The sequence below is a fragment of the Acomys minous genome (assembly GCF_964271855.1).
Source record: "Acomys minous genome assembly, chromosome: 12".
In the NCBI taxonomy this organism is placed as follows: domain Eukaryota; kingdom Metazoa; phylum Chordata; class Mammalia; order Rodentia; family Muridae; genus Acomys; species Acomys minous.
Window position 1 is genome coordinate 23,936,658 of NC_140493.1, and position 25,880 is coordinate 23,962,537.

Consider the following 25,880-nt stretch of genomic DNA (forward strand, 5'->3'; position numbering starts at 1 on the left):
CTCAGGAGATGAGGCAGGGGAACTTCAAGTTCAAGGCTGGTCTGGGCCACGCAGCAAGGCTGTGTGGGTTCTCAGTGCAGTGGGAAGGTTAAGCCACATTTTTTTAAATGGGGTTTGGACCCCAGAACAATGGGAGCCATTGTCTAATAGTAAAAGCAGTGATGTGGCCATCTTCATTGTGGGTGCAGAAGATGGAGCCAACGGCTCTGTATTCACTCTGAGCCCCACCCCCATGTCCAGCATAGATTTTTGACTCTAAAATGAGAGCTGTGACAAAATGGGGTGACTCAACCACTCACTGGGATTGAGGGGTTTGAGGGAGACTCAGCATCCTTTCTGGACCTTCGCTACCCAAGCGCTGCTTCCCATAGGCAATGAGATGCAGAGAGGGCACTGTGCCTGGGGTCTTGGCTGTCCCATTGCTCCACCATAGGATCCATTATTCATCTAAAGGAAACACCCTGAGCTGGGCTCCCAGAGGAACCCCAGAGGTGAACAAGACCAAAGACGGCCTGTTTTTGCTTGCTGGCTGGCTGGCTTGTTTGAGATAAGCAAACCCGGAGTAGCCTGGAACAGGTGATCCTCCTGCCTCAGACTCAGACTCCTGAGGCCTAGGATTGGAAATGTGCCCTACCAAGCACACCTCATGGCTCTGCTTTTTTTTTTTTAATTTATTTAAAAAAAAATTTTAATCTGTTTTTCTTGTATGTGTTCTTTGTGTATAAATAAAGCGCGCATATGCCACAACACGCGTGTGACAGTTGAAGGAAAGACCCTCGCCTCCTCCCTTGTTTGAAACAGGGTCTTGTTTGTGTCATCTGGCTTGTAAGAGGGTTCTCCTGCTTCCGTGTCCCATCTTGCTGTAGGAGCCTTGCAATCACAGATGTCCAATATTGTATCCTGTTATTACGTGAGTCCTGGGAATTTGAACTTGGGTCCCCATATTCATCCAGTGAGATATTTTACATTACAAGCCACCTCCCCAGCCCCAGCTCTTCTTGTTAAAAAGGGAGACGAGAAGAAATGAGGCCCAAAGCCAGGCGTGCTGATTATGACCAAGAGTGACGCAGGGTACAAGGAAATGATTGCCTTAACTAACCAAGGACCCGGAACCCTTGATCCCATTGCCAGACAGTGCCCAGGAAAGGTCCCCACCCTCCATCCAACCCTAGTGTAGTGACACTAAGGTAAGGTCTCATGGGCTTCGATGAAGGATGAAATGTGTGACAAGAGAGGGTAAGCAGGCTTGGGTGTCCTGCCGTGGTAGTTGGGAGCCACGGAAGGGTTCAGAGCAGATGGATGAGGACAGGAGGCAGAAGACTTTCCTGGTGACAATGTGGAGGATGGGACAGAGGAGGAGACAGGAGGCAGGAAGCCCATCTTGGAGACTGCTCCAAGAGCCCAAGTGAATCTTCCCACCAACACATGTTCTGAGGGTACAGTTTGGAGTCACAGTGACACCTACAGGTGTCACACAGAGGAGAGAGAGTGATATCCCAGTGAACTGGACTCCTCGCTGTGGTGTGTGTGTGTGTGTGTGCATGCACGCGCGCGCGTGTGTGTAGGGGGATTCTTCTGTGTCCAAAGTTTGCTTGGGAGTACCTAAGGTAGAGTGACAGAAGGAACCAGGCAAGGTGACATCCCACTGTTATTTGACAAGGACAATTATAGGAGATAGTCAGGGTAGAGGAAAAGTCAAAGAGACATTCAGTTGCTGCTGTGTGATCTTAACCAGGGAACTTAGCCTCTTTGGGCCTCAATTTTTCTCATCTGTGTAAGCCTCAGGCATTCAAATACACAGGATAATGAGACTAGGCAAACCCTGGCCTGAGCTGTTCCCAGTCTGCTCATCTGTCTAATGGGTGCAAAGTCCAGAGAGGCTTACCCAAAGCACCCACATAAAGAGGGATGAGGAAGAACATATGGGGACAGTAGTCCATATCCTGGGTCACCTGGGATTAAATAAGATAATATGTAAAATGTCTCCTAAGGACATAAAATGATCATGAACTTTTGTGGCCTTCCTCAGGCCCAGGAGATTTTGAGAACAGAGGAAAGCAAAGGCTATTAGAACAGGTCTGGGTCCAGGACAGGGGTAACTCGGGGTGTCTGCAGATTCAGATGCAAATATTGGTTGTGTTGGACACCCCAAGGAAGGAAATGCATGTCCCCACATGGAAGTGAAGCCACTGGGAGAGTAGCAGAAGTTTGTGTTTGTGGATTCCCACCCGATTGTGGGCACTACCTCAGGACCCACAAGGAGACAAACCATTCTGCCCTGCCACCTGCCTTCTGGGATGTCTCCTGAGGCTTTCTGTGAGCTGCTCAGCAGCCACCCTTAGTCACTACTTCCTGGGTCCCTGCCTTTCCATGCAAAGGGCAGGGTGCTGCCTTGCTTCTGGGCACCACTGGGTTTCAGCAAAGGCTCCCTTGCAGATGCCAAGATGTTTCCGGCTCTCCTGTTCTACAAGGATGCCCACCGCTGAGGCTCCTCAAGTAGCTGGTGGGCAGGGCAATGGAGGTGATGGAGAGGAAGTTGCCGAGCCAGAGGGGATGTTCAAGGGCCCCAAAAACATCAAAAGAAAAAACCGGGACTACGTTCGCTTCACACCACTGTTGCTGGTCTTGGCCGCGTTGGCCTCGGCAGGAGCCACGCTTTGGTATTTCCTAGGTAATGGAAAATGAGGGTCCAATTGGAGTGACACCCTGGAATGGTTCAGGGTGGATGTAGAGTGGACTGTCATGGCTGTGGGGGCACAGTGGGATTAACCAGGATTCCAGGTTCTATGGTGCTCATCCATGTCCCTCAAGGTACGTATACTGCTGGACCTCTGTTGAGTCTCATGGCTTAGTCTGCTCCTTGCTTGCTTCAGCCAGGAAGGAAGGACTCTTCAGCACCCAATTCTTGGGTCTGAACAAGCCAGGGTGTGTGAGCATGCTATCTTTTGTTTACAGCCCTCCTGAGCTATCCTTGGGCTCAAAGCCAACCTTCTCTGCTTCAGGAGGCCCATAGGCACCCATGGGACCTGATACCAATTAGTGCCTCTGCTCATTTGAGCCCCAGGTGCTCCTCTGGAGAGAGGACCACAGACTTGTCATCTCTACATCTCCAGTGCTCAGCATGGAGAATCAAGAGGACCGTTAGAGAGCACCCAAGCTTGGGAACCTCTTCCTCATATCTGACTTTGGCCCTTTGGCCCTGAAGTCATGGCCCTCAAGCAATCCCATGGAGCCCCATGCTCTGAACCCAGAGTGTTGGATGGGGGTAGCTCACCTCCAACCCTTGGTGGTAGAAGGAAGTGGATTAATAAGATTAGTCTGTGCCTGTGAAAACATTTCCCATATGGTATAGAAGACTCATTTATTTGCCTGTTTATTCATCCAAGCATCATTCACCCATCCATCCATCTATCCATCCAGCCAATATCTACCATCTACCCATGCATCCATCCAACATCTATTCATCCATCTATACCTCGGCCATCCATTTTATCCAACATTCTATCTATTATCATCCATCCACCTGTCCATTGACCATCCATTCATCCATTTATCCATTTATCATCTGCTCAACTACTCATCCATTGTCCATCCAATCATCTGTCATCCATTCATCAACCATCCATCTATCCACTATCCACTCATCCACCCATCAATCATCTACCCATCCATCTATCCATCAACAACTCAACCATCCAACCATTCAACTATTCATCTGTCATCAATCTGCCAATCATCCATCCATCCATCCATAAATCCATCCATCCATAATCTAAACATCCATCCATCCATCCACACATCCATCCAGGGACAGACACGGGGCTTTGTGCTCAACTCTGGTGATGACTCCTGTCCTCCTGATTTCACCATGGTGTCGAATGCAATCATAACATACCCATCATGACCATGAAAACTAAGAGGGTTGGGAACCCAGAAAGGAAAGCTAAACTTAATTACACCATTAGAGTCTTTCCATTAAACAGTTGCATAGAATTCTTTCTGTCCGTAGCCACCAGAACAATTTCAGGCCCACTGACAGGACCTGGGAGGCTAAACTCAGTTGGAGCAGCACTAGGGAGACAGATCCACCTAGTCCACCTCAGAGGAGAAAAAGGTGACATGTTGAAGATCCCCGTCTTAGGGTTTCTATGGCTGTGATAAAACACCACGACAAAAAGCAACTTGGGGAGAAAGGGTTTATTTCACCTTACACTTCTAGGTAACAGTCTATTACCGGGCATGCCAGGATAGGGACCTGGAAGCAGGAGCTGAAGCCAATGCCAGGGAGGAACACTACTTACCAGCTTGTTCCCCATGGCTTGACCAGCATGCTTTCTTATTTGTCTTTTCTTTCTTTCTTTCTTTCTTTCTTTCTTTCTTTCTTTCTTTTTTTTACATGCATTAGTATGAATGTGTCAGATACTTTGGTACTGGAGTTACAGACAATTGTGAGCTGTCATGTGGGTGCTGAGAATTGAAACCAGGTCCTTTGGAAGAACAGACAGTGCTCTTATCCACTGAACCATCTCTCTAGCCCCCAGCCTGCTTTCTTATATCACTCAGGACCACTAGTGCAGAGGTGGCACCTCCCACAGTAAGCTGGGCCCTCCCACAGCAAGAACATGTCCTATATGCTTGCCCAAAGGGCAATCTGGTGAGAACATTTTGTCAATTGAGGTTTCCTCTTCCTACTGACGTTAGCTTGTGTCAAGTTGACATAAAAGTAACCAGCACGGTCCCCATGTCCAAATGGGGACTGGCTCATGGTGACTCATAGCTCTTCTCAGAGCTGAGTGACACAGGCAGAAAGCAACCCTTCACCACCAAGCAGGAAGTCAGCGCCCCAGATAGTGCAGGCTGGAGGACGGTCTCATTAAGCTGCTAGCTAATTCATCCTCAGGGCTGACAAGGGAGGCACTCAACTGGCAGTCATTTTTCTAACCCTTCCTCCTGTGCCGAAGACCCAGGTTGGGGGACAAGAGCTCTAAAACTTACGAGAAAATGCCACCCCTTAAAAGGACTCGGGGTTGAAGAAGCCCCTTGAGGGAGCAGCTAGGATGATCCCTCCCCACACAGGCTGGCAGTGAGTGAGGCCATGGATGGGAAACATGCCTAGTCCATCTTGGAAGGAAAATGGGCAGCTCCAAGTGGGGCTGATGCCTGGGCAAGGAGCGACATGAATCTGGGAGGTGTTCCTGGCTTCCTGGCTGCTTTGTGGGGTCCAGTAGCTAAGTCCCTCACTCTTCCAGTCTCCCTACAGCTCCAGAGTAGCCCCGTGCCCTTCTGCTCCATGAAATAAAGCCTCGCAGAAAAGAGGCCTCAAGACACCAGACACCAGCCCTCCCACTATGAGGGCTCTGACAACAAACCCTCTAGAGCTAGATTCCAATCCCTCCCACCTTACACAAGAGGACCCCCTTTCATCCCTCATGCACTCCCAAGGACCCCTCTTAGCCTCTTTTCTTACTGCAGCACTCCTAGAAGGTGTTATGTAGCATGGAGGCCTCCAGTGAACTACTCTTATATACCCCCGTCGGGCCAGGCTCTGCTCCACTGGCAGCCCCAGCTCCCTTAGCTTTCATCATGGCCATTGTTGAATCTTGGGGCCAGGTGTCCCTTTTTGTATTGGGCCAGGAGCACACGGTCTTCCTTGCCAGGACCATGCCCCTGCCTTCCACCTCAGCTCTCACTTCCTCTGCACCTTCTGCCAGGGAAGAATCTCGCTTTTGTCTCCACCCATTTTTCTTTGGCATCCTTAGTGGTCAATGTCCTTCATCCATGGAGACTCCCAAATTTGCTTACGCGCTTGCAGGCATCCATTTGAGCCTTGCAGCTGCTTCCTATACCTACCCCCCACCCCCATTTCCAAACTACCCAACACAGCGGATGCTTAGCATGCACTTTGGGGATCCTTGTTTAACTTGATGGATGGGAATACAGAAAAGTAGTGTGTACAGTGCTGTCTCAGAGACTTTGGGGATGTGCTGAAAGTTGGAGTGACAGGAGGTGAGAGAGGCAAAGAGATTTCTGGACATGCACCCTTGGTAACCCACTCTTTTCTGATCAGGATACAGGGCAGAAGCGACTGTTAGCCAAGTGTACTCTGGCAGCCTCCGGGTGCTCAACCGTCATTACTCCCAGGACCTGGCCCGACGGGAGTCCATTTTTTTCCGCAGTGAAGCTGCCAAAGCCCAGAAGATGGTAGGGAGGCGGGGTGGGAGGGCAGGAGGGGCAAATGTGAGAGGGCAAAGGCAGATGTGGGGGAGTCTGGTAGGTTTGTCCACCACTTTGCTGGGAGTGCTCACTGGAGTAGAATCTGTCCTGGGTACCATGGGAAGGCGCTGTTCTGAAGGCGGTGGGTTATACACAGGCTCCAAGTGATTAGAAAGAGACCTTAATTTTGCCTCTTGCAGCAAGGAAGTTGGAACTGTGCAGCTGAGACTGCCAGGACCCTGCTCATCTCATGAACATTGCACTGGGGACAGTGGGCTGCTAGCCCCTTCCGCACTTAACCAGGACAGGATTGTTATTCAGGGGGCAGGTAGAAATGCCGGAGGCATCCCTTAGCCACGAGAGCTGAATATTATGCACCCCAGCATCTTGGCCTCCTAGGGGACACCCTCAGGGCTCTTTATACTGTGCCAGGTGTGCCTCCATTGCCCTCAGCTGTTTCTTGCCCATTGACAGCAGGCCAGCTAAACCACCCAGAGTGGACTGGCTATACCAGAGCCTGTGGGGGTGGGGGTGGGGAGACAAGGTGTGAAGACTGTGCCTGGCTTAACCTTGTGTTTGTGGTGGTGGCAAGCACAGGTGTGATGACTTGATGGCCAGGAAGGGGACTTGGGAAGCCTACCCCGCTGCCACCCTGGAGGGTAACCAGTACCTTATCTCCCTTCTCACAGCTCAAAGAGCTGGTTGCCAGCACCCGCCTGGGTTTATACTACAACTCCAGTTCCATCTATTCCTTTGGGTGAGTTGTCCCAGCCCGAATGGACCCCTGTGAAAGGCACAGATCTATGGGCAGGAGGGTTCGGGCTCTGTAGGTGTCTGACACGATGCCCTAACCATACTCTTTCTCAAAACTCTAATATAAAGAAAGCAAAGAACACGGGGCAACTGAGGCAGGAAGCAGGAACTTACTCTCCTATCTGTGGTTCCCCTTTATTGAGCTTGGTCTTGTCATCTACAGACCGTGATGTGTTGTGATAGGGTTCACACCACACCATGACTGGGGATGCCTGGTATGTATGTGTGTGTGTGTGGCGGGGGTGTGTGTGTGTGGCGGGGGTGTGTGTGTGTGGCGGGGGTGTGTGTGTGTGGCGGGGGTGTGTGTGTCCAGATTGAAGACATGCTTGAAAGCCCAGGACCCAGGACCCACTTCAGGACTTGGCTTGCCTGATCATATCTGATTCTTCCAGTTCTGCCTATGACCCCCCCCCCCCCCCCCGTGACTCTGTCTCTCCTCCTATGGGTGAGAATGAGAAGAAAGCAGAGCAGGTGCCCAGTGGAGGACCAGGCAGGGACTTCAGGCTCCTCTCACTTCTGTCTGCATAGGGAGGGATCCCTCATGTGCTTCTTCTGGTTTGTCCTTGACATCCCTGAGTACCAACGGCAGACGCTGAGCCCGGAGATGGTGCGCGAGCTCCTGGTGGCTGAGCTGCTGTCCAACAGCTCGACCCTGGCTTCCTATAGGACCGAATATGAGGTGGACCCTGAAGGCCTGGTGATCTTGGGTCAGTACTGGGAAGGGAATGGTGATGGTGGTTAGACCGGCAGGGATGGGGGAGGCTGCCCTGTCCTCAGGGGCGGGATGCTCAGGTGACCCCCTGTGACCCTGGAACCAGGACGACAGAGGGGCAAGGGGCGGATGGTGGTGGTGGGCGGCTGACCTTGGATAAACCTGGCTCGCCTCCTCTTGCCTGTTTTTATTTTCAGTGTCCTATTTATTTGGCTTTGCCCTTGTTTATTTGTTTGTTCATTTCCTTTTGACAGAAGCCAGCGTGAACGACATAGTCGTACTGAATTCCACGCTGGGTACGCTGCTGTGTCCTTGCTTTGGCCCCTTTCCTTTTGAATCCTAGGTCTTCTTGTCTGGTCCACTGTTGGGAGGCGGGGGTGGGTGGGTGCCTCAGGCTTCTGCTCTGGGGGCAGGGAGCTCCGACCTAGAGACACTGGGGATGTCCCGGGGTGGGGGAGGGCCCGGGTAAGGATTCTGAGCAAGGCTAAAGAGTGGGGGCCTCAGGTAGAAGTGTGTGTCTTGGATGTGAGTGTGAGTCAGGCGCTATGGGGGCGGGGGAAGGGCTGTAGGTCAGTTACCTGGAAACCTACCCTGCTGGCCACCATTCAACTCGATCTGCCCACCCACCCTTTTTCTTTCTGAAGGTAGAAACAGTCTTGCCTTGCCAATCCATGCTTGGTCCCTGGGTCACTCACAATTTAAACTGCTCTGTTGGAGGGGATGTTTCTGGCACATTCAAGAAATCTCTCTTTAACCTTTCCCTCCTCAGCTGGGCTGACCTGCCCTCCTCTCTGCCTGATACCACCACACTGCTAGAATCATTTCGCTTTTCTCCTGGAGGCCCCGCTGGCTTGGTGTTCAGTCCCGGGAAGCCAGGTGCAAGCTGGCTTCCCCTGTTGTGCAAGGCTAGGAATACCGTGCATGCTGTAGTCTGTGGACTGCTGACTCCTGGGATTGTGCACGTGCTATCTGGGCTAGTGTACCCTGTGACTCTGACACAAATCCTAGAGCTCAGATTCCTCCTAAACAAGCTAGTTTCCACCCAGAGCTGAAGGACGGGTGAGTGCCTCAACCCCTTTCAGAGGGGAAGGTGGCTTAAAATCCTAGTTACACCTGTTCTGATTGTGTTTCTACCTGCCCCAGGTGGATGGAAGCGCTGACCTCAAAGCACAGTTTAAAATTTAAAGCCACAATTCTCATACAGAGTTATGCTGAGCGGGGCCAAATATAACTGCCTTGATGACACAGGTCCTATTTTCATCCATCTATCTATCTATCTATCTATCTATCTATCTACCTATCTATCTATCTATCTATCTATCTATCGACCTATCTATCATCTATGTGCCTACCTTTATCTGTATATTCACTCTTTTTGTGTGTACCTGTCACCTATGTATATTTTCTCTCTGCACCTGTCTGTCATCCGTGGCAAGTCAATCTACAATGACATTGCAAAGTTAGTCACAATCTGGCTGGTGTTAGACACAACCAGGAGGTGAGGCGCTGACCTTGGGGTGACTTTTCTAGTGAGTCAAGATCTCTTAGTTAAAACGAAACCTCAAGAGCCTGTCCCCAGAAGTCACAATGAATCTGTGGCTTGGGGACAGGTGAGCGAGCTGCACCTGCAAGCCCACTCTGTAAGTGCCAGCCAGCTCGGGGGCTCTATGAGATGGCAGTGATTCCCCCTCCCCCGCCCAGAGACAGGGTTTCTCTGTGTAACATCTCTAGCTGTCCTGGACTCTCTTTGTAGACCAGGCTGGCCTTGAACTCACATCAATCTGCCCGCCTCTTCCTCCGCTGAGTGCTAGGATTAAAGATGTGTGCCACCACAACTGGCAGTGATTTCACTTTTAAATGATGGGAAAATTACTTGTGCAAATGTAGGGGTTTTTTTTCCTTCTAGAAGCTCTCTCATAGTAGCCCCGATGTTGACTCTTATCTTGAAAAGCCTTTGACATTTCTTTCTGGCCCTTTCCTGTCCAAGCCACAGACTTCTTGACCACACCAGTAGTTGCTGGGGACCTTGAAGAGCTCATTGTCATGAGCTGTAGGCATATTTACTGATTGGAACTGCAACATGGAAAAAACATTTATCGACCCACTGAACATCAAAACATTGAAATTTTTATATTTATTATGCAATCTTTGTTTTTGTTTTAAGACAGGGTCTCTCTATAGAGTTCTGGCTGTCGTGAAACTTGCTCTGTAGACCAGCTGCCCTTGAACTCACAGAGATCTACCTGCCTTTCCCTCCTGAGTGCTGTGATTAAAGGTGTGCACCATCATGCAGGCTTAAATTTTATTTTTAAGAAAATGAATCCCTGTGTAGCCCAGGCTGGCCCCAAACTCTTAATCTTCCTGCCCTAGTCTTTCAAGTGATAGGATTTCAAGTGTGGGCCACCATACTGGACTTTATTTTAAAAATAACAAGTCCATTCATATCAAGAACATATTTTTATATGAAGTGGCAGTTTTCCCTAAAACCAATTTGCCTTGAGGAAAGGCATTGTGACACCTGTCTGTCGATGTCTGTGGTAGCTGCACTTGTGAGTTTCTGTATTTGGTTTTCTGAAACATCACAGGCCACAGAGCTCTGGCATGCTCTGCTGTGTTCTCCAGAAGGCCAAAGACATAAGAGTCTTAGTGCTAATATGAAAAAAGAAACTGACCTTGACTCCTCAGGGCTCAGGGGTGTCACATTGAGAACTCTGTGTGTGGTCAGAAAGGCTCTTTGTATAGCCCTCTCTTTGCTTTATTCCACCTTGGGTAGTTTTATTTTTTTCATCACAGAAGATGGCTTTTATATCACACAGCTGAGTATGGTGGCACGGCACATATGTTGACCCCAGACCTCGGGAGGCTGAGGCAGAATCACAGGACCCTGAGAATTATTAGCCTGGGCTGCTTAGTTAGACCCTGTCAAAACAAAAATAACAGCCCAAATAAACCACCACCCTCATCTTATCTGCTTTGTGGGGATCCTTTGAAAGGTCATGGTCAGCAAGGTGTCAGTGTCAGCTTGGTCACCTTGAGTGCCCCAAGATAGACAGTGCTGAGCCTCCGTGCACTGTCCACATGCAGGCTTTGCTCCATTCCAGATCTGCTCTCATATAAAGCCTTGCACACCTGGTGGAGGAGTTGTGTTTCTGCTAGTGTGGGTGCCCAGAACTCCTGCTTCCCAGGACACAGAGGTCAAAAGACAGAGGAGCATTCAAACCCTCTTTTTTTGAAGTACTGGGATCGAACTCAGTGAGCATGCATGCCAGCCAGGAGACTCCACAGAACCACACCCAACCTGCTGGAACCCTTCCAGTAGACCGAGACCCCCCATGCCAGGCCCCTGCTTGCTTGCACTGTGGCCACTGTGCACTGGGTGAGACTGATCACACACACACACACACACACACACACACACACACACACACACACACACAGGAGCTCTGATCCCCATAGAGAGACAGACACACACAGAGTATCACAGGCTGGGTGCCAATGCTAGGACAGGGATGGGCTGTGAGGGAAAGAATGGTTCTGTGCAAGAGACAGAGGTGGACAGGGCTGCAAGGCAGAGGAAGGAGCCAGGTGAGGGAGTTCAGGCACAAAGGACGGAGGAGCTCTTGATTCAGCATCGAAAGCCTTCCTAGGGGCCCTGCGTCAGGTGTACGTTGGGCTTCAGGTGCAGGCTGAGTATCAGGCCCAAAGCTGGGATCTAGAGGGAAAAGCACCTTGGCCAGGGGAGACATGGCCCTTCAGGCCATGAATAAAGCCTAGGAAAGGCCAAATCCAGATATGCTTATGGAAATGCCTCCAGCCAGCAGCGGGGCAAGACTCTCAGCCATGTTTATGGTTAACAGTAGACAGGGGGACACACCCCTGTCTAGTTACTTTCCAAATATATATACCATTATTATTATTACTGTTGTTGTTGCTGTTATTACTATTGCCAGTGTAAGGCATGGGCTTGCAGCAAGGCTTAATGAGCAGAGACCCCTATGAAAAACCAGTCTCTCTATTCCCCAGGCAAATGCCTGGGCAGCCTCTGTATCCGGGAGATCTGTGTCCCACTGGAGTGTGGCTGGCCAGGGCAGGAGAGGGAGCTGAACGACAGGTGGTAGCCCCAGCCTTTCCTGGCTCTGAGCACCAAGCAGAAGAGAGGACATGGATTATGTTTATATACGCCAGAAAGCAGAGTGGCCAAGCTATTGGCCAGGGTCACACACGTGAGGCATGCTGGTGCCAGGATGGTAGTGGGTACCTCCCGGGTCTCGGGTTCAGTCCTAGATTCCCAGAGCCTGCTGGCAGAGTGCCCGGGCCTCCACGTTTCATGAAGCTTAGGGCCAGGCTTAGTGGTTTACTCCGGAAGGCACAGCTTTGCTAGCTCTGGCATGGCATCCAAGCTCATGGATTAAATGAGCTTTCAGCAAATTCAATTTTATAACTGCATTTAATTTATTGTCCTTAATAAGGAAACTAAGTGTACTAAATTAAGTTGAATTTAATGGGGGAGGCTATCCTGGGGTGTGGGGTCTGGTGAGATGCAGGAGGAGGTGTGAAGTGAAGGTGGCCGTGAGGTTGGCTGGAGCTGAGGCTCCAATGGGAACAGCTGTGGGGCGACAGGCCACAGACCTTTCTCCCTCTCCTCACAGGCACAAGAACAGCCATTGCTTTTCCTTAGTGCCTATGGCATTTCTGGCTCCATGTTGAGTACCCTGGTGTGTACTGGCCTCAGCCCGTGGCAGCACCGTTCGCATGTGCCCCTGGCCTCACTGTACAGAAGGGAAAGCCAGCCATGGTGTGGAAAGTACCCAGAGAGCTGCTAGGGGCAGGGAACAGGGTGGTGGGTGTGAGGTGCTACACCTGGGGCCTGGCAGCTTCCCTGCATGTTTGGCATCAGCCATTTAACTCTCCTGGGAGGATGAGGCAGTGGTCTTTCAGCCTGCTCAGTGTCACTCCAGGGGAATCGATGTTAGATTGTATAGCCTAGCCTTGCCTCACCTTCTATGGCTCCCGTGCTGGTCCTATGTATTTCCGGGTCTGCCTCCTTGTCCTACCTTGTTCTCTTGTAATGCCTGCTCTGTGATCAGATTCTGAAGTGCTCCCTTCAGGCCTGTGACCTTCCTTCTATCCAGGCACCCTGTTTTGGGCCCAAGGTCTTCCATTTCCGTGCTAGCTGTGCCTGGCATTCCTCCTGGCACTCAGGCCTTAGTCAGTTTGTTGAGTGAATAAATGAATGAATGAACGAATGAGTGCATTAGTCAGGGGCTGAACAGGGAAGCTAGGTGGGTGCCCAAGCCTGCCCCAGCCCCAGGCCCTCTCCTCTCTGCCCTCCACCATGGCTGAGGAAAGCCTTGTGGCCACTCCCCTGTCTCTCTTTCTGGCTAAGGGCTCTGTCCCTCTCCACCTCCAGGTTGTTACCGTTACAGCTATGTGAAGCCGGGCCAGGTCCTCCGATTGAGGGGACCCGACCAGCAGGCCACTAGCTGTCTGTGGCACCTGCAGGGCCCTGAGGACCTCATGCTCAAAGTGCAGCTCGAATGGACCCGGGTTGACTGCAGGGACAGGGTAGCGATGTACGACGCAGCTGGGCCACTGGAGAAGAGACTTATTACCTCGTGAGTCCCCGGAGGGCTGGGGGAGACCCAGGGTTAAAGGTCATGCTCCACATACTAACCAGGTGCTGCAGCCTCAGGCCCATGTAGCAAGCCGCGGTCCCCAATCCTTTCTCAGAGCCTCAGTTTTTCCATCTGGATGTAACTAACCAGTTATTTTGGGGGGTCCCTAAGGTCTGCTCTGGGAGGGCACATGGCTTGTTAGGACATTCTAGAATCTGGCCCGCAGTCTGGTATTTCAACCACCACTCTGCTGTATCCTAGGTGTGTGCCTTAAGTCAAGGAGTTTACTCTTTTGAACCTCGGTTTTTCTCATCTATAAAATGGGTGTCTACTCTTGCTCACCGTCTGGTGACATAGAAAATAGCCAAGAAATGTGGCCATTGTGGTCCTCATCCTATACTGGGTAACTGGGGGCCTCTAGGGCCCTGGGCATCTCCTCCAGGATGAGCAGAGGGGTGCTGGCCCTGTAAGGTTCTGCAAGAAGTGGGGTAGGCAGGGCTGAGTTGTGCCATTGTCTGCTGAGAACTTACTTTGTGCCAGGGGACAAGGCGGTGTCATCTCTGCATCTCCTGGGTCATGCCATCTTGCACTCTTCTCTGCTCCATCAGGGTCTACGGGTGCAGCCGCCAGGAGCCTGTCATGGAGGTGCTGTCGTCAGGCTCTGTCATGGCTGTGGTGTGGAAGAAGGGTTTGCATAGCTACTATGACCCCTTCCTGCTCTCAGTGAGGTCTGTGGCCTTTCAAGGTGAGGGTCTCCAAGGACAGAGGGGAACATGGGCAGGAGCCCTGGTCTCTGGTGGCATGTGCTATGTTGTCTCCGCCCTATCGGTGATGGAATGGGTCTGGAGTCATCCACTGTGCAGTAGTTTCTGCCCCACCCACCCCCTTCTCTCCTCTCTTACCTCTCTCCCCTTTTCTCCTTCACATCCCTCCCAGGACCAACCCAGCTTTTAGCAAGTTTAAGATTGTAGGGAGTGGGCGGTCATGGCACACACCTTTAATCCCAGCACTTGGGAGGCAGAGGTAGATGGATCTCTGTTAGTTCAAGGCCAGCCTGGTCTACAAAGTGAGTCCAGGACAGTCAAGGCTACAGAGAGAAACCCTGTCTCAAAAGAAAGAAAGAAAGAAAGAAAGAAAGAAAGAAAGAAAGAAAGAAAGAAAGAAAGATTTGGACTGGAGAGATGGCTCAGAGGTTAAGAGCACTGGCTGCTCTTCCAAAGGTCCTGAGTTCAATTCCCAGCAACCACATGGTGGCTCACAACCATCTATAATGTGATCTGATGCCCTCTTCTGTTATGCAGGAGTATATGCAGGTAGAACACTGTATACATAATAAATGAATGTTCAAAAAAATTGTAGGTACTTGGTCCTGGCAGGGCACCCTCAAGAGACCTCCCTTGGCTCTTTTCTAGCCTCACCCACACTCTTTCTGCCTCCCACTTCCTGTCCTACCCCTCTCCCCCCTCTGGCTATCCTCTGGGTTGTCAGAACTAAACTTGAGGACCCTGCCTAAGCTAGGGTTAGGGGTCTCGTTAGGGACTCTTGCTGCGTTTCCCTGCCTGTGTGATTGTTCCTTCTTAGTCTCCTGGATTCTCCCCGGCCTTTCCTCCAGGGGCCCATATCTCCAGCTGGCCCTGCAGGGTGTTACAGCTGGCCTTCTCTTGGGTTCTCAGGCACCATAGTCTACAGGAAAAACCAAGGAAGGGATTGGGGCTCTGGGCTCTAAGAAGAGGTGACTTGGGAACCCAAGGTCACTACATTGCTGCTTCCAAGCCCTGAGTCCTTCCTGAGTAACTCGGCCAAGTCTCTCTTCTCTCATCTAAAACTCGTCAGTGTGTGTGTGTGTGTGTGTGTGTGTGTGTGTGTGTGTGTGTGTGTGAAAATTTGGTTTCTTAAAAAAAACAACAGGTATGTTGGGAATATGTTTTTGTTTAATCCAAGGTGTGGGACATGGGTGGCTTCAGATTGTCTACAGCAGCTGACTACGATTTGCCTCATGCTCTAGCAGGGGCATAGTTTTGCCAGCTGGGGATAGTTCGTGTTTGGAATTCTGGGGACTCTTCAGATAATACATAAATGCTAGAGCCCGAGAGAAGGGCCCCTGCTGGTGCTGGTGGTGGTGGTTGTTGTTTGCTCCTGCTGCTGGTTGCTGTTTGTCGCTGTTTGCTGGATTGCTGGTTGGAGATCAAACCCACCCCAAGGAACTCAATGCCCCTAATCAGCAGGAAGTAGTCTAATGATATTGACAGCTCCTTTCCCCTCTAACCTTGTACTGGGTGGTTGAAAGGGATAGGGATGGTGTCAGGAGGTAGGAAAAAGAACCCAACAAAGTAGCCAAAAGTCTGGTTACAGTGGTGTGTGCGCGTGCGCGCTATGTGTTGTGTGTGTGTGAGGTCTGTGGGGGGGGGGGGGCGTTGGTGGGATGTACTCCAGGGCTTTCACACAAGGTTAAGCAAATGCTCTAGCATGGGGGCATGCCCTGAACCCCTCCAAACCTCTCTGCAAAGCTGTACAGTGAGGCTTGCTGTGAGCATATTTTGCATTCTGTTAAGTGCAGTGTTCAGGTCCCTCAGCGAGTCACCTGGCCGGCAGACGGAACATGCTATATTCATTGCACCTGCTCACCACTGGGTGAGCTGTGCACTCTCCCAGGCCCTGCCCCCGCCCAATTTATGGATGAGGAAACTGGGGCACATTTACATAGCCGTGTTTGGCCCCAAGCTTTGCTGTTAGAAGTAGTGGGGTGCAGTGAGGCAAAGTGGGGGAGGGCCAACAGACCTAACCTGATAGCTTTTCTTGGATTCAGACTGCCAGGTGAACCTGACACTGGAGGGCCGGCTGGACCCACAGGGCTTCCTCCGCACACCCTACTACCCCAGTTACTATTCACCCAGTACCCACTGCTCCTGGCATCTCACTGTGAGTTCTACCCCACCTGCAGCCTGTCCTCTGCCCAGAGCAATTCACAGGGCTTCAGCACCTGGGAGGGGAGGGGGCAACATCCAACAGGCTAAGTACAGTGCGGGAGGGTGGCGACTGTCGCTTGCTTCTCTGAGGAGGTAGGTACCCCAGCTTGACTGTACCCTATGTGACACATGTTTACCTGTCCTCCCTTCCCAGGTACCCTCTCTGGACTATGGCTTGGCACTCTGGTTTGATGCCTATGCACTGAGGAGGCAGAAGTACAACCTACTATGTACTCAAGGCCAGTGGATGATCCAGAACAGGAGGTAGCTCCCCCGCCCCCCCCAATCCCTCACAGGGACCCCAAGCCCTCCTACCCCAGCCTAGAAGGTAGTAGAGGCTGAAGCTGGCAAAGTCTGCTGTGACTATTCCCACTGTCCTGACCACTCCCATTCCAGCCCCCCTCCATTCTCCAGATGCCCCCCCTCCCCCACAGTAGGCCTGAGGTGCACATCTCATCATCCTGTCCATCCCAGGTGGGTAACAGTGGAGCTGCCTTGGCTTCTGTAACCATATATCCGACACCTTATGATGACCTCACCAGTTGTGGGGTAGGGTGTAGGACACACCATCATGACTCTACCAACTGTAGGGATGGGACAGTGGGGACAAGGCCCAGGGCACTTGAGAGCACATGGAGGCACTGCTCACAGTTATTTCACTCCCCTACAGCTAGAGGATATTGGTGCTGTTGGCTTCCATAGGGACTGCAGTTCTCAGGGTTGCCCTGTGCACGTGTGTTCCCTGCAGTGGTCACTTGGCCTCCTTGCACGAAAGTTACTAGCTAAGCATATCCTCTTATGAGTTCGCAGGGGATAGAGGGAGCTGTGAAGTGAGACATGTAGGGGGTTGGGGAGCTGGCCAGGAAGATATGGATGGACAGTCCCCTAGGGCCAGCGACTGAGGACACTGCTAGGCCCCACTTACCCATTGGTTGATCTTATTCTAGAGAGAGGATGGCAGGGAGTGACAATGCTTACTTTTTCCAATTCATCAGGGACAGTGACAAAGTGGGGGTGGGGTGGGGGTGGGGTTAAAATGACCATCGTGTGATATGGGCCCATGCTGTTGGGGTGACAGGCCCACTCACTTGTGTGACATATGCCTGTGATATCTAGGGAACAGAAGCTGTCTGCATGGAGAAGGGTGCTATCATAGGTGCCCTTCTCCTTCAGAGAGCTCCCTTGGCCACCTGCCTGCACTGAGAGTAGCTGGTTTCTTGTTTCCACATCAGAGCCCAGGTAACCCTGGCATTGGCCTGTGACTGGGTTCTGTGAATGAAGGTGCCGTGCTTTCAGCCATGACCCCTCCCTGAGTGAAGCCGCTATCTCTGAGAGGCCAGAGGGAGTGGGAACAGCCTTGGGTCTGGCACCTTCTTGCAGCCTGTGCCCATGGCTATCCCATTAGTTTAGGCTGGCCCTGTACCAAGTGCTGTGAGCACCTGAGCTCAATGCCCAGCATAAGCACCAGCTTCCCTGGGGAAACCCAGATGGGGCACAGTAAGGCCCCTCCCAATGGTCACAAACTCTGGCTACTCTGCTTCCTTCTTGGACAAGACTTAACCTCTCCCAGCCTTGGGAACTCATCTCAGTATACTGAGGCTTGGATGGGCTCCTGAGGATGACGTGCTCACCTAGCATATAGCCTAGCAATTCCTGGGTTCTACCCCAGTAACAGTCATAAGAAAGAAAGAAACAAACAAAGTGCATGGGCCTGCAAGATGGCTCAGTGGGTAAAGGCACTTGCTGCCAAGTCAGAGGACCTGAGTTCAATCCCTGGAACCAACATGGTGGAAGGAGAGAACTGACTCCCAAAAGTCATTCTTGGATCTCCACAGACCTGCTATGGCAAACTGAAGTGCCTTTCTACCACAGAAACAAACGAACAAAACAAAGAGCATGAAAGAGACCAGGCCCTTCCCTTCTGCTTAAGACTAAACATGGTGGTGGGTGGCGAGTGCACCAACCGCAATTGCTGACTGGCTCTCACTCGGTGCCAGGCAGCCATGGAAATGGAGTGTGTGCTTCCCACAGTCTAGCAAGGAAGTCATATTCAAATCATGTCCCCACTTGTTTCTGTGGCTATAACAAAATCCCCAAGGCAGGGTAGTTTATAAAGAATAGGGTTTTGCTTAGCTCACGGTCACGAAGGCTGGAGGTCTAAGAGCATGGCACCAGGCTCTGGCTTTCTGCTGAGTCACAACATGGCAGAAGGTGTCATGTGATGATGCTGGGCCAAACTGGCTTGCATGACACGGCCAGTTGAGACCACCTTGAATGCTCCTATTCCTTTTTCCGATAAGTCTGGGGTAGATTAATACATTTACCAAGTGTAGCCCCTGACTCAATCACTTCCTGAAAATGTCCTTCCTCCAAACGCTGTTAGCATAAGACTTCGGAGCTCTGGCTACCACGTATTTCAGGGACTTGCCGGAAGCCTCATGGCAGTGGGGACGCTGAGGCACAGGGACTGAGTCATTTGCTAGAAGCCCCTGTAGCTTGTGACATCATCACTGAGCTCGGGGGAGCCCCGGGGCATGACTGCCCAGCTGTGTCTGTCCACGTATGCATTCAAGAATGCTTACTTAGGTGGTTTCCCCTCAAAGGCTCCAAGCAGCCTGAGTAGCTGTCATTTCTCAGTAGAGCTAATCCCAGCCAGGACACCTGCCTGTGGCTCTCACCTGTTCCTCTGAGAGCAGCTGGTTAAGTCCCACCTCATCGCAGCCCTTCATTTGGGATGCAGGGTCCCCAGTGGGAACGATTTCCTTGTCCCATGCAATGCCTAATGAAAGGCAAGGCATGATGGGAAGGAGCGACACAACAGAAGTCTGGGGCCCTGTCTCTGGTTACTGTGGGCTGATAAAGATACATCATTGCTGGGAAATTCTCTGAAGAGCGTGAATTGGAAAATTTGCTGGGGCTTGAGAGATGGAGGAGGGGGGAGAGAGAGAGAGAGACAAGGTCCTTTGGTCCAGCCATTGAGGGGTACAGGGGAGAGGTGGCTGAACCCCTGCCCCCAGGTACCAGTCTAATGACAAGGGGCCCTTTCCACTGGTTGGGCATCCTTAGCCCCTATGCCGCCCTCCTTGTTTTCTCTCTGGTTCTTCCTGCTGTCCTTATGGCCCAGCAGGGTCCTCTTGCCCTCCAGTGGCCTGCAAAACAGTTGAGACTCTTGTCTTTGTAAGATCTGACTGCTGGCTGCTGGGTTTCCCAGAACCTCCTCACTGGGCGCTACCACAGCGATAGCTTCCCCCGTTCCAGGAACCTGCCCTCATTTCCTCTCCTGTGACGTCACTCTCCTGTGACTGGCCTGACCCTTTCCCTTAGCTTCCAGCCCTGAGATAAGGTGGAAGGACAGGTTTCAGTGGCCCATGGCAGCCCTCTGTGGCTTGGCCTTGCTCTAGGTGGTCCCTCTGTTTCCCCAAGGCCCTGTGGCCAGTGCCACCTGCAGCCACCTTGTGTCAGGTGCCACTTTCCCCAGGTCCTCTCTGAAATGTCTGCGAAGAGGTGAGGGGCAGCAGAGGGTTCTCACCTAACTACAGTGCTGCCACCACACTTACTGAGGCCTGAAGTTTGCTGAGGTCCGGAAGCCTGCCCCCAAGGTCACACAGCTTGTCAGGTGGCAACGTTAAGATAAACTCAGCTCTACAGGACTAGGCAAATACTCTGGCACTGTCCCTTCCTCAGTGCTGTCTTTCTGCCCTCCTCCCTTCAGCTTGTCCTTTAGGAAAAGGCATGTAGGATGTGAGGCCTGGCCCTTCCCCACTCCTTCTCTCCCGCTGTGCTTCTGCCCATCCACCCAGCATCTCTTTCCTCTGTGGGGAGCTGCTGATGTGTCAGGTTGACGGGTACTCGCTTAGCATCTGGATGAGGCCAGAGGGAAAGATTCTCTCCAAACTCACGGGAGCAAGGCAGGCCACAGGGTGCCGCAGCACCTTCTGACTCCAGCATTTAGCTTCTGAGGTTAGAGGGTCTGGTGGAGAGGAGGAATGGAAGGCCAGAAGCTCAAAGGACCACACATGGCCCACATGAGTGAATCTTAAATTTGCTCCAGGATGCTCCCGGCTGCCCTGTCTGCTTCCTGGGGCCCTTCCTAGGGTAGCAGCCCATGATAACTATAAGTTATCGTAACTATAACATGAGTATGTGTATATATATATATATACACTCAATGAAACAATCGGGTTTCCCTTATCTTGAAAAGGGCTGTGCTTGCCCCAGGGCGCCCCCTGGTGGTGCGTGTCTCTATCAACAGCGGCTGGGCTCTGCCGCCTCTCTCTTTACTTTCCTACCCTTGCTGACACAGGTTAAATGCCCATGTCAGGAGTTAAACCTGAGAAGCTCATAAATGTGTGTTTCATCAGTTCCTCTCAGTTACTTGCGGTAATCTGTGGCCGGAAAAATACTTAAGTGGAAAATTCCAGAAGTGAATCTGTTTCATTAGCTACTTGGCCTCTTTTAGAGCCTGATTTACAAAGAGACTTAACACTGACATATGTGTATAGGCAGAGCACAGTACAGGTAGTCTGTGGCACTGCTTGGGATTGCTGGTGTCCAGGGGGGTGTCTGGGAGTGTCTCAGGGGAAACTACCATGATTTCTTTTAAATGCATGCTTTAATGTAAATAATATATATATTTTTAAATCACTTTTTCCACCCGGTGTGGTGGCACAGGCCTTTAGACCCAGCACTGGGGAGGCAGAGGCAGGCGGATCTCTGTGAGTACAAGGCCAGCCTGGTCTACAAGGTGTGTCCAGGACAGCAGGGCTGTTACACAGAGAAACCCTGTCTTGAAACAAACAAACAAACGAACGAACGAACAAGCAAACATCGCTTTTCCCATAGCCCTGCCCACTTCCTGAGCCATCCTCTGAGGATAACAATCCAGGATTATATCGTTTTATCCACAAGAACCTGTGTTTCCTTAACCTGTAAAAAAAAAAGAAGCGGGAGGAGTGCGGGTAAAGGCCAGGCTTGCTCTGCACCACCCCCTGGTGGCGATCCTTTCTATGACAGGCAGCTAGGCTGTGGGGATATAGGGGCTCTTAAAAACAACTCCTTTTCAGGACCCCTTAATTTGCCTTGAAACAATGGAGTACCCCAACATCTAGTGACACAAATATCAACCATTCAAATCGTTTGCAGATTCTTTTTGTTGTTGTTGTTGTTTTGTTTTGTTTTTCGAGACAGGGTTTCTCTGTGTAGCCCTGGCTGTCCTGGACTCACTTTGTAGACCAGGCTGGCCTCAAAGGCACAGCAATCCACCAGCCTCTGCCTCCTGAGTGCTGGGATTAATGGCGTGCCCCACCATACCCAGCTCACTTGTAGACTCTTTATTAACTGGCTTAATAGTCCAGGACTGGCACCCTCACACACCTCCATCTGCCATCACTTAATGGGGTACCAGCCACCTATCTGGAAAATTCTGCTTTGTTGCTGTGAGGGAGGGAGGGAAGGAGGGAGGATTAAATGGCATTAAAGTATCACTATAAAGGTGACTTTTAGGCTTCAAGGGGTCTCTCTCTCTGAACTGCACTTGAAGCCAGAGTCTGGCTAGAATCCTGACGGTGAGCCCCAGGGGTTTGGGGTACGGCTAGATCTCCAGGGTGTCCCCTGCAGTGAACTAAGTTGGAGGGGCCTGCACAGCTTTTCAGTCGTCTCTGTCCATGGGTTGAGTGTGCCTGCCTGGTTGGTCGATGGCCAGCTATCTGTAGACAAGAAAGCCACGCCCCTGTGCTTGGTGTGGGATGAGGGACAGCAATCTATAGGTGGTTGACAGGCTGAGGTCCCCTGCCTCTGCAGACGCATGGAAGCTTTTTGTAGATGCAAAGTTGGCAGAAATGATTCCCCCCGGCCCCTTTACGGAACAAAGAGGGAAAGTAAGACTCAAAGCAGGTTCTTGCCTTGCCAGAATCTCAGAGCCCATGGGTGACTAGGGCTAGAATCTGGACTGAATTTTACCTCCCCGCCGCCGGCAATGGGGAGCCACTGCAGGCTTTTGAGCAGAGAGAAGACATAAACAAGCTCCGTTCTAGGTGACTGAGCAGCCACCCACAGGAGAAATCAAGATGGCGGGAGTGTGGGGGGCGGCGCCATTGCTTCCGGTTGCCTGTTCCTTACCCCATTGGTGTCTATGGACCGAGGCTGTTTGTTCCCTTGGCTGGGAAACCAGTCCCTGCATCTGAGCCATCTCTGGTCGCTCCTAGGCTGTGTGGCTTCCGCACCCTGCAGCCATATGCTGAGAGGATCCCCATGATGGCTTCCGCTGGTGTCACTATCAACTTCACTTCCCAGATTTCCCTGACAGGCCCGGGTGTGCAAGTGTACTACAGTTTGTACAACCAGTCAGACCGTGAGTACAGTGTGTATGTGTGTGTGTGTGTGTGTGTCTGTGTGTGTGTGTGCACTCATCCTATCCCTTTGCTGTCCCTAGATGTACACAGACATTTATGGGGCTAGGCCACAGTGAGGGTGCTGTGCCTGTGTGCATGTATGTGTGTAGTGCGCTGGGCAGGCTGTCACATGTATCCCTGTGTGTGTGCTGACTGGATGTGGCTTTGCACAGGCCACGGACACAGGCACTGGAGCAGGTGCGTGGGCACCTGATGATGCGTATGTAAGGATACAGGTGCATACATCTCATGCCATGTATCCTAACGGTGCCCTTCTGCTTCCACGGCCTCCTGTGGGTCCCCAGCCTGCCCGGGAGAGTTCCTCTGCTCTGTGAATGGACTGTGTGTCCCTGCCTGCGACGGGATCAAGGACTGCCCCAATGGCCTGGATGAGAGAAACTGTGGTGAGCAGCCGGCCATCTTCCCTCCTCTCTCCCTGCACTGATTTGAGACTACTCCCCCCTGCCCCGTGTGGTCCCTTATGAGCACCGAGGAACCCAGGGCTCTTGTACTGTGTCAGAATGACAAGATGGAGTCAGCATGGAAAAGTGGCTTCCCCAGAGCCAACCTCCCTTGCCCACCACCACCTGAGGCAATGGCTGGGACAAGCTGTGACCCTCAGCTGAGATTTCTCTTTCCATCATAGGCAAATATGCCAGTTATCTGTCCTGGCCAGTCTTCTGAAAGATAACCAAGAGAGGAGGGCAGAACCAGGCAGGGATGGCTGTTGGGCTGAGACTGTCTGTGACTGGGATCCAGGGTAGGAATCTCTCTCCTTGAATGGAGCGGGCCCTCATCCCTCTAGCGTGAGGCAGGTGGTCCCCAGACTAGGGCTCTCAGGAACAATTCTGAGCAAACGCCAGCTTCCGGCCCCTAGAACCACCATCCAGGCATCAGAGGATCATGGTTCTGGGTAGTGGTGCTCTGCACCTGCCTTGTCGATTCTCAATCTGAGGGTAGAGAAAGAGGGGGAGATGTTTCATATTTGGCCCTGGATGTCTGGGGACCTTGGACACATCACTCATGTCTGTTCCCACCAATGAATTGGGGCTTTCCAGGACTGCTTTGTTCAGAAGTGAGAAGGGCCGGGCGTGGTGGTGCACGTCTTTAATTCCAGTGCATGGGAGGCAGAGGCAGGCCTGTGTGTTCGAGGCCAGGCTGGTCTACAAAGCGAGTCTAGGACAGCCAAGGCTATACAGAGAAACCCTGTCTAAAAAAAAAAAAAAAAAAAAAAAAAGAAAAAGAAAGAAAGAAAGGAAAAACAAACAAACAAAAACAAAAACAAAACCCAAACCAAAAAATAGAAGTGAGAAGGGTCTGTGATGGTGAACACTTGATACAGGGAGCATCTGCTGCCACTGTAAAGCCTCAACCTGGTCCTCTGTGCCCACAGTCTGCAGGGCCACGTTCCAGTGCCAAGAGGACAGCACGTGTATCTCACTGCCTAGGGTCTGTGACCGGCAGCCTGACTGTCTCAATGGCAGCGACGAAGAGCAGTGCCAAGAAGGTAGGCGGTCCCTGCCCAGGGTCTCCGGGCAAATCAAATGGGGTCACAGCAACACCTACTGCTATAAAGGTCTCTGTCCAAATACCATCAAACCCGCTGTGCCTATGCCAACATGTTCAGCTGTCTGCTTGGAGGTCTGTCTGTCTATCTATCCACCCACCCACCCACTCATCATCCACCCTTCCTGTCCACTGTTTCACACATTCACTGTTCCTCCATCGATCCACCGACCTAGCAGTCATCTCTCTGTATTGTTCCCTCCCATCGAGTCATCCACCCACTGGTCCAGCTGACAAACCAACCCACACTGGTAGGCTACCCAGTGATGAGTCAGGTGCAGTGAGCGGGTAGAAATAAGACAACAGGGATGTGGTACCTGCCCTCAAGGTAATCAGAGGAAATGATGGGTTGCCAAAAGCCTTTGGGACACCATGTACAGTGGTGTGGGAAGGCAGGGAGCACGGGAGACTTTTTAGAGGAAGTATGCTTTTTGCTGGGCCATTCAGAGAGCTGGGTTTAAACAGACTGGAGGGAAGGAAGAGAGGAGAGCATGCGCAGTGTGGGTGGGATGTCCATTCCAGTAAAGAGCAGAGTGGGGGCTTTGACTGCTGGGGGAAGGTGGCCTTGCTCTTGGGTCTCTAGCCTGATAAGGAGAGGCCTTCACCCTCAGGAGCCTGATGGGAGTTTGAAGTCAGCAGTTCTATCTAGTCTGAGAGGGAACACAGCCTCCCTGTCAATGGGCCTGGCTAAATGTGGGGTGGGAGGAGACCCTAGAGGAAGTTTGGGGAACCCTTTGGTATGACTGAACCCCCCATCTTTAGTCCCACCCCCGCCTCTCCTGGTGCCATTTTTCCGGGTCTCACTTTGGAAGGCCCACCTTGGTGGTTCAGAGACCCACCTCTGGTGGCCTGCCCGGTCCCCTCCATCCCAGGAGTGCCCTGTGGGACATTCACCTTCCAGTGTGAGGACCGGAGCTGTGTGAAGAAGCCCAACCCAGAGTGTGACGGGCAGTTGGACTGCAGGGACGGTTCAGATGAGCAACACTGCGGTGAGCCTGCCAGCTGTGGCTGTACAAGAAGACCAGGCTTTGGGGGAGCGGGGCAGGGCCCTCATGGGGAGGCCGGAGGGGGCGTGCCACGGTATGAATGGTCTGTGCCTGTCCGTCTTTACAGCCTTTTCCTGGCCTGTCTCTCCTTTTCCCTGTCTCTCTCCACTACTTTCCTTTGTTTTCTGTCTCCATTTCTCACTAGCCTTTCTTCCCCTCTTCCCTCTTCTCTGTCCACCCTTGGCCCTCTCCCACCCCCAGACTGTGGCCTCCAGGGCCCCTCCAGCCGCATTGTGGGCGGGGCCATGTCCTCCGAGGGTGAATGGCCATGGCAGGCCAGCCTCCAGATTCGGGGCCGACACATCTGTGGAGGGGCTCTCATCGCTGACCGCTGGGTCATAACAGCTGCCCACTGCTTCCAGGAGGACAGGTGAGGGGATAACACAGGGCCTGGAGGTGGGCACAGGGAAGGCCACAGAGAGGTACAGTGTGTGCAGCCTGTACTCAGACAAAGGAAAGGGTAGAGAAGAGCCCCAGGCTGGCTGCCGAGACATGCAAACATGCTGTGTGTCACTCGGCTGGTTGTTCAACCGTTCTGTGTCCTCTTCTTGCTTTAGTTT

At 52.0% G+C, this 25,880-nt stretch overlaps 1 protein-coding gene across 1 annotated transcript in view; it reads left to right on the plus strand.

Moving 5' to 3' along the window:
- Positions 1–25,880, plus strand: part of TMPRSS6 (transmembrane serine protease 6) — a 32,078-nt gene that overhangs the window by 2,203 nt on the left and 3,995 nt on the right. Inside the window, exons 2-15 of the mRNA XM_084749829.1 lie at positions 2,437–2,671; positions 6,068–6,201; positions 6,903–6,970; positions 7,555–7,733; positions 7,993–8,034; positions 13,149–13,353; positions 13,962–14,098; positions 16,160–16,272; positions 16,474–16,583; positions 22,523–22,668; positions 23,014–23,112; positions 24,102–24,215; positions 25,147–25,263; positions 25,522–25,690. Of these exons, the coding sequence (XP_084605955.1) occupies positions 2,437–2,671; positions 6,068–6,201; positions 6,903–6,970; positions 7,555–7,733; positions 7,993–8,034; positions 13,149–13,353; positions 13,962–14,098; positions 16,160–16,272; positions 16,474–16,583; positions 22,523–22,668; positions 23,014–23,112; positions 24,102–24,215; positions 25,147–25,263; positions 25,522–25,690 (1,868 nt within the window). The remainder of the gene's footprint in view (positions 1–2,436; positions 2,672–6,067; positions 6,202–6,902; positions 6,971–7,554; positions 7,734–7,992; positions 8,035–13,148; positions 13,354–13,961; positions 14,099–16,159; positions 16,273–16,473; positions 16,584–22,522; positions 22,669–23,013; positions 23,113–24,101; positions 24,216–25,146; positions 25,264–25,521; positions 25,691–25,880) is intronic.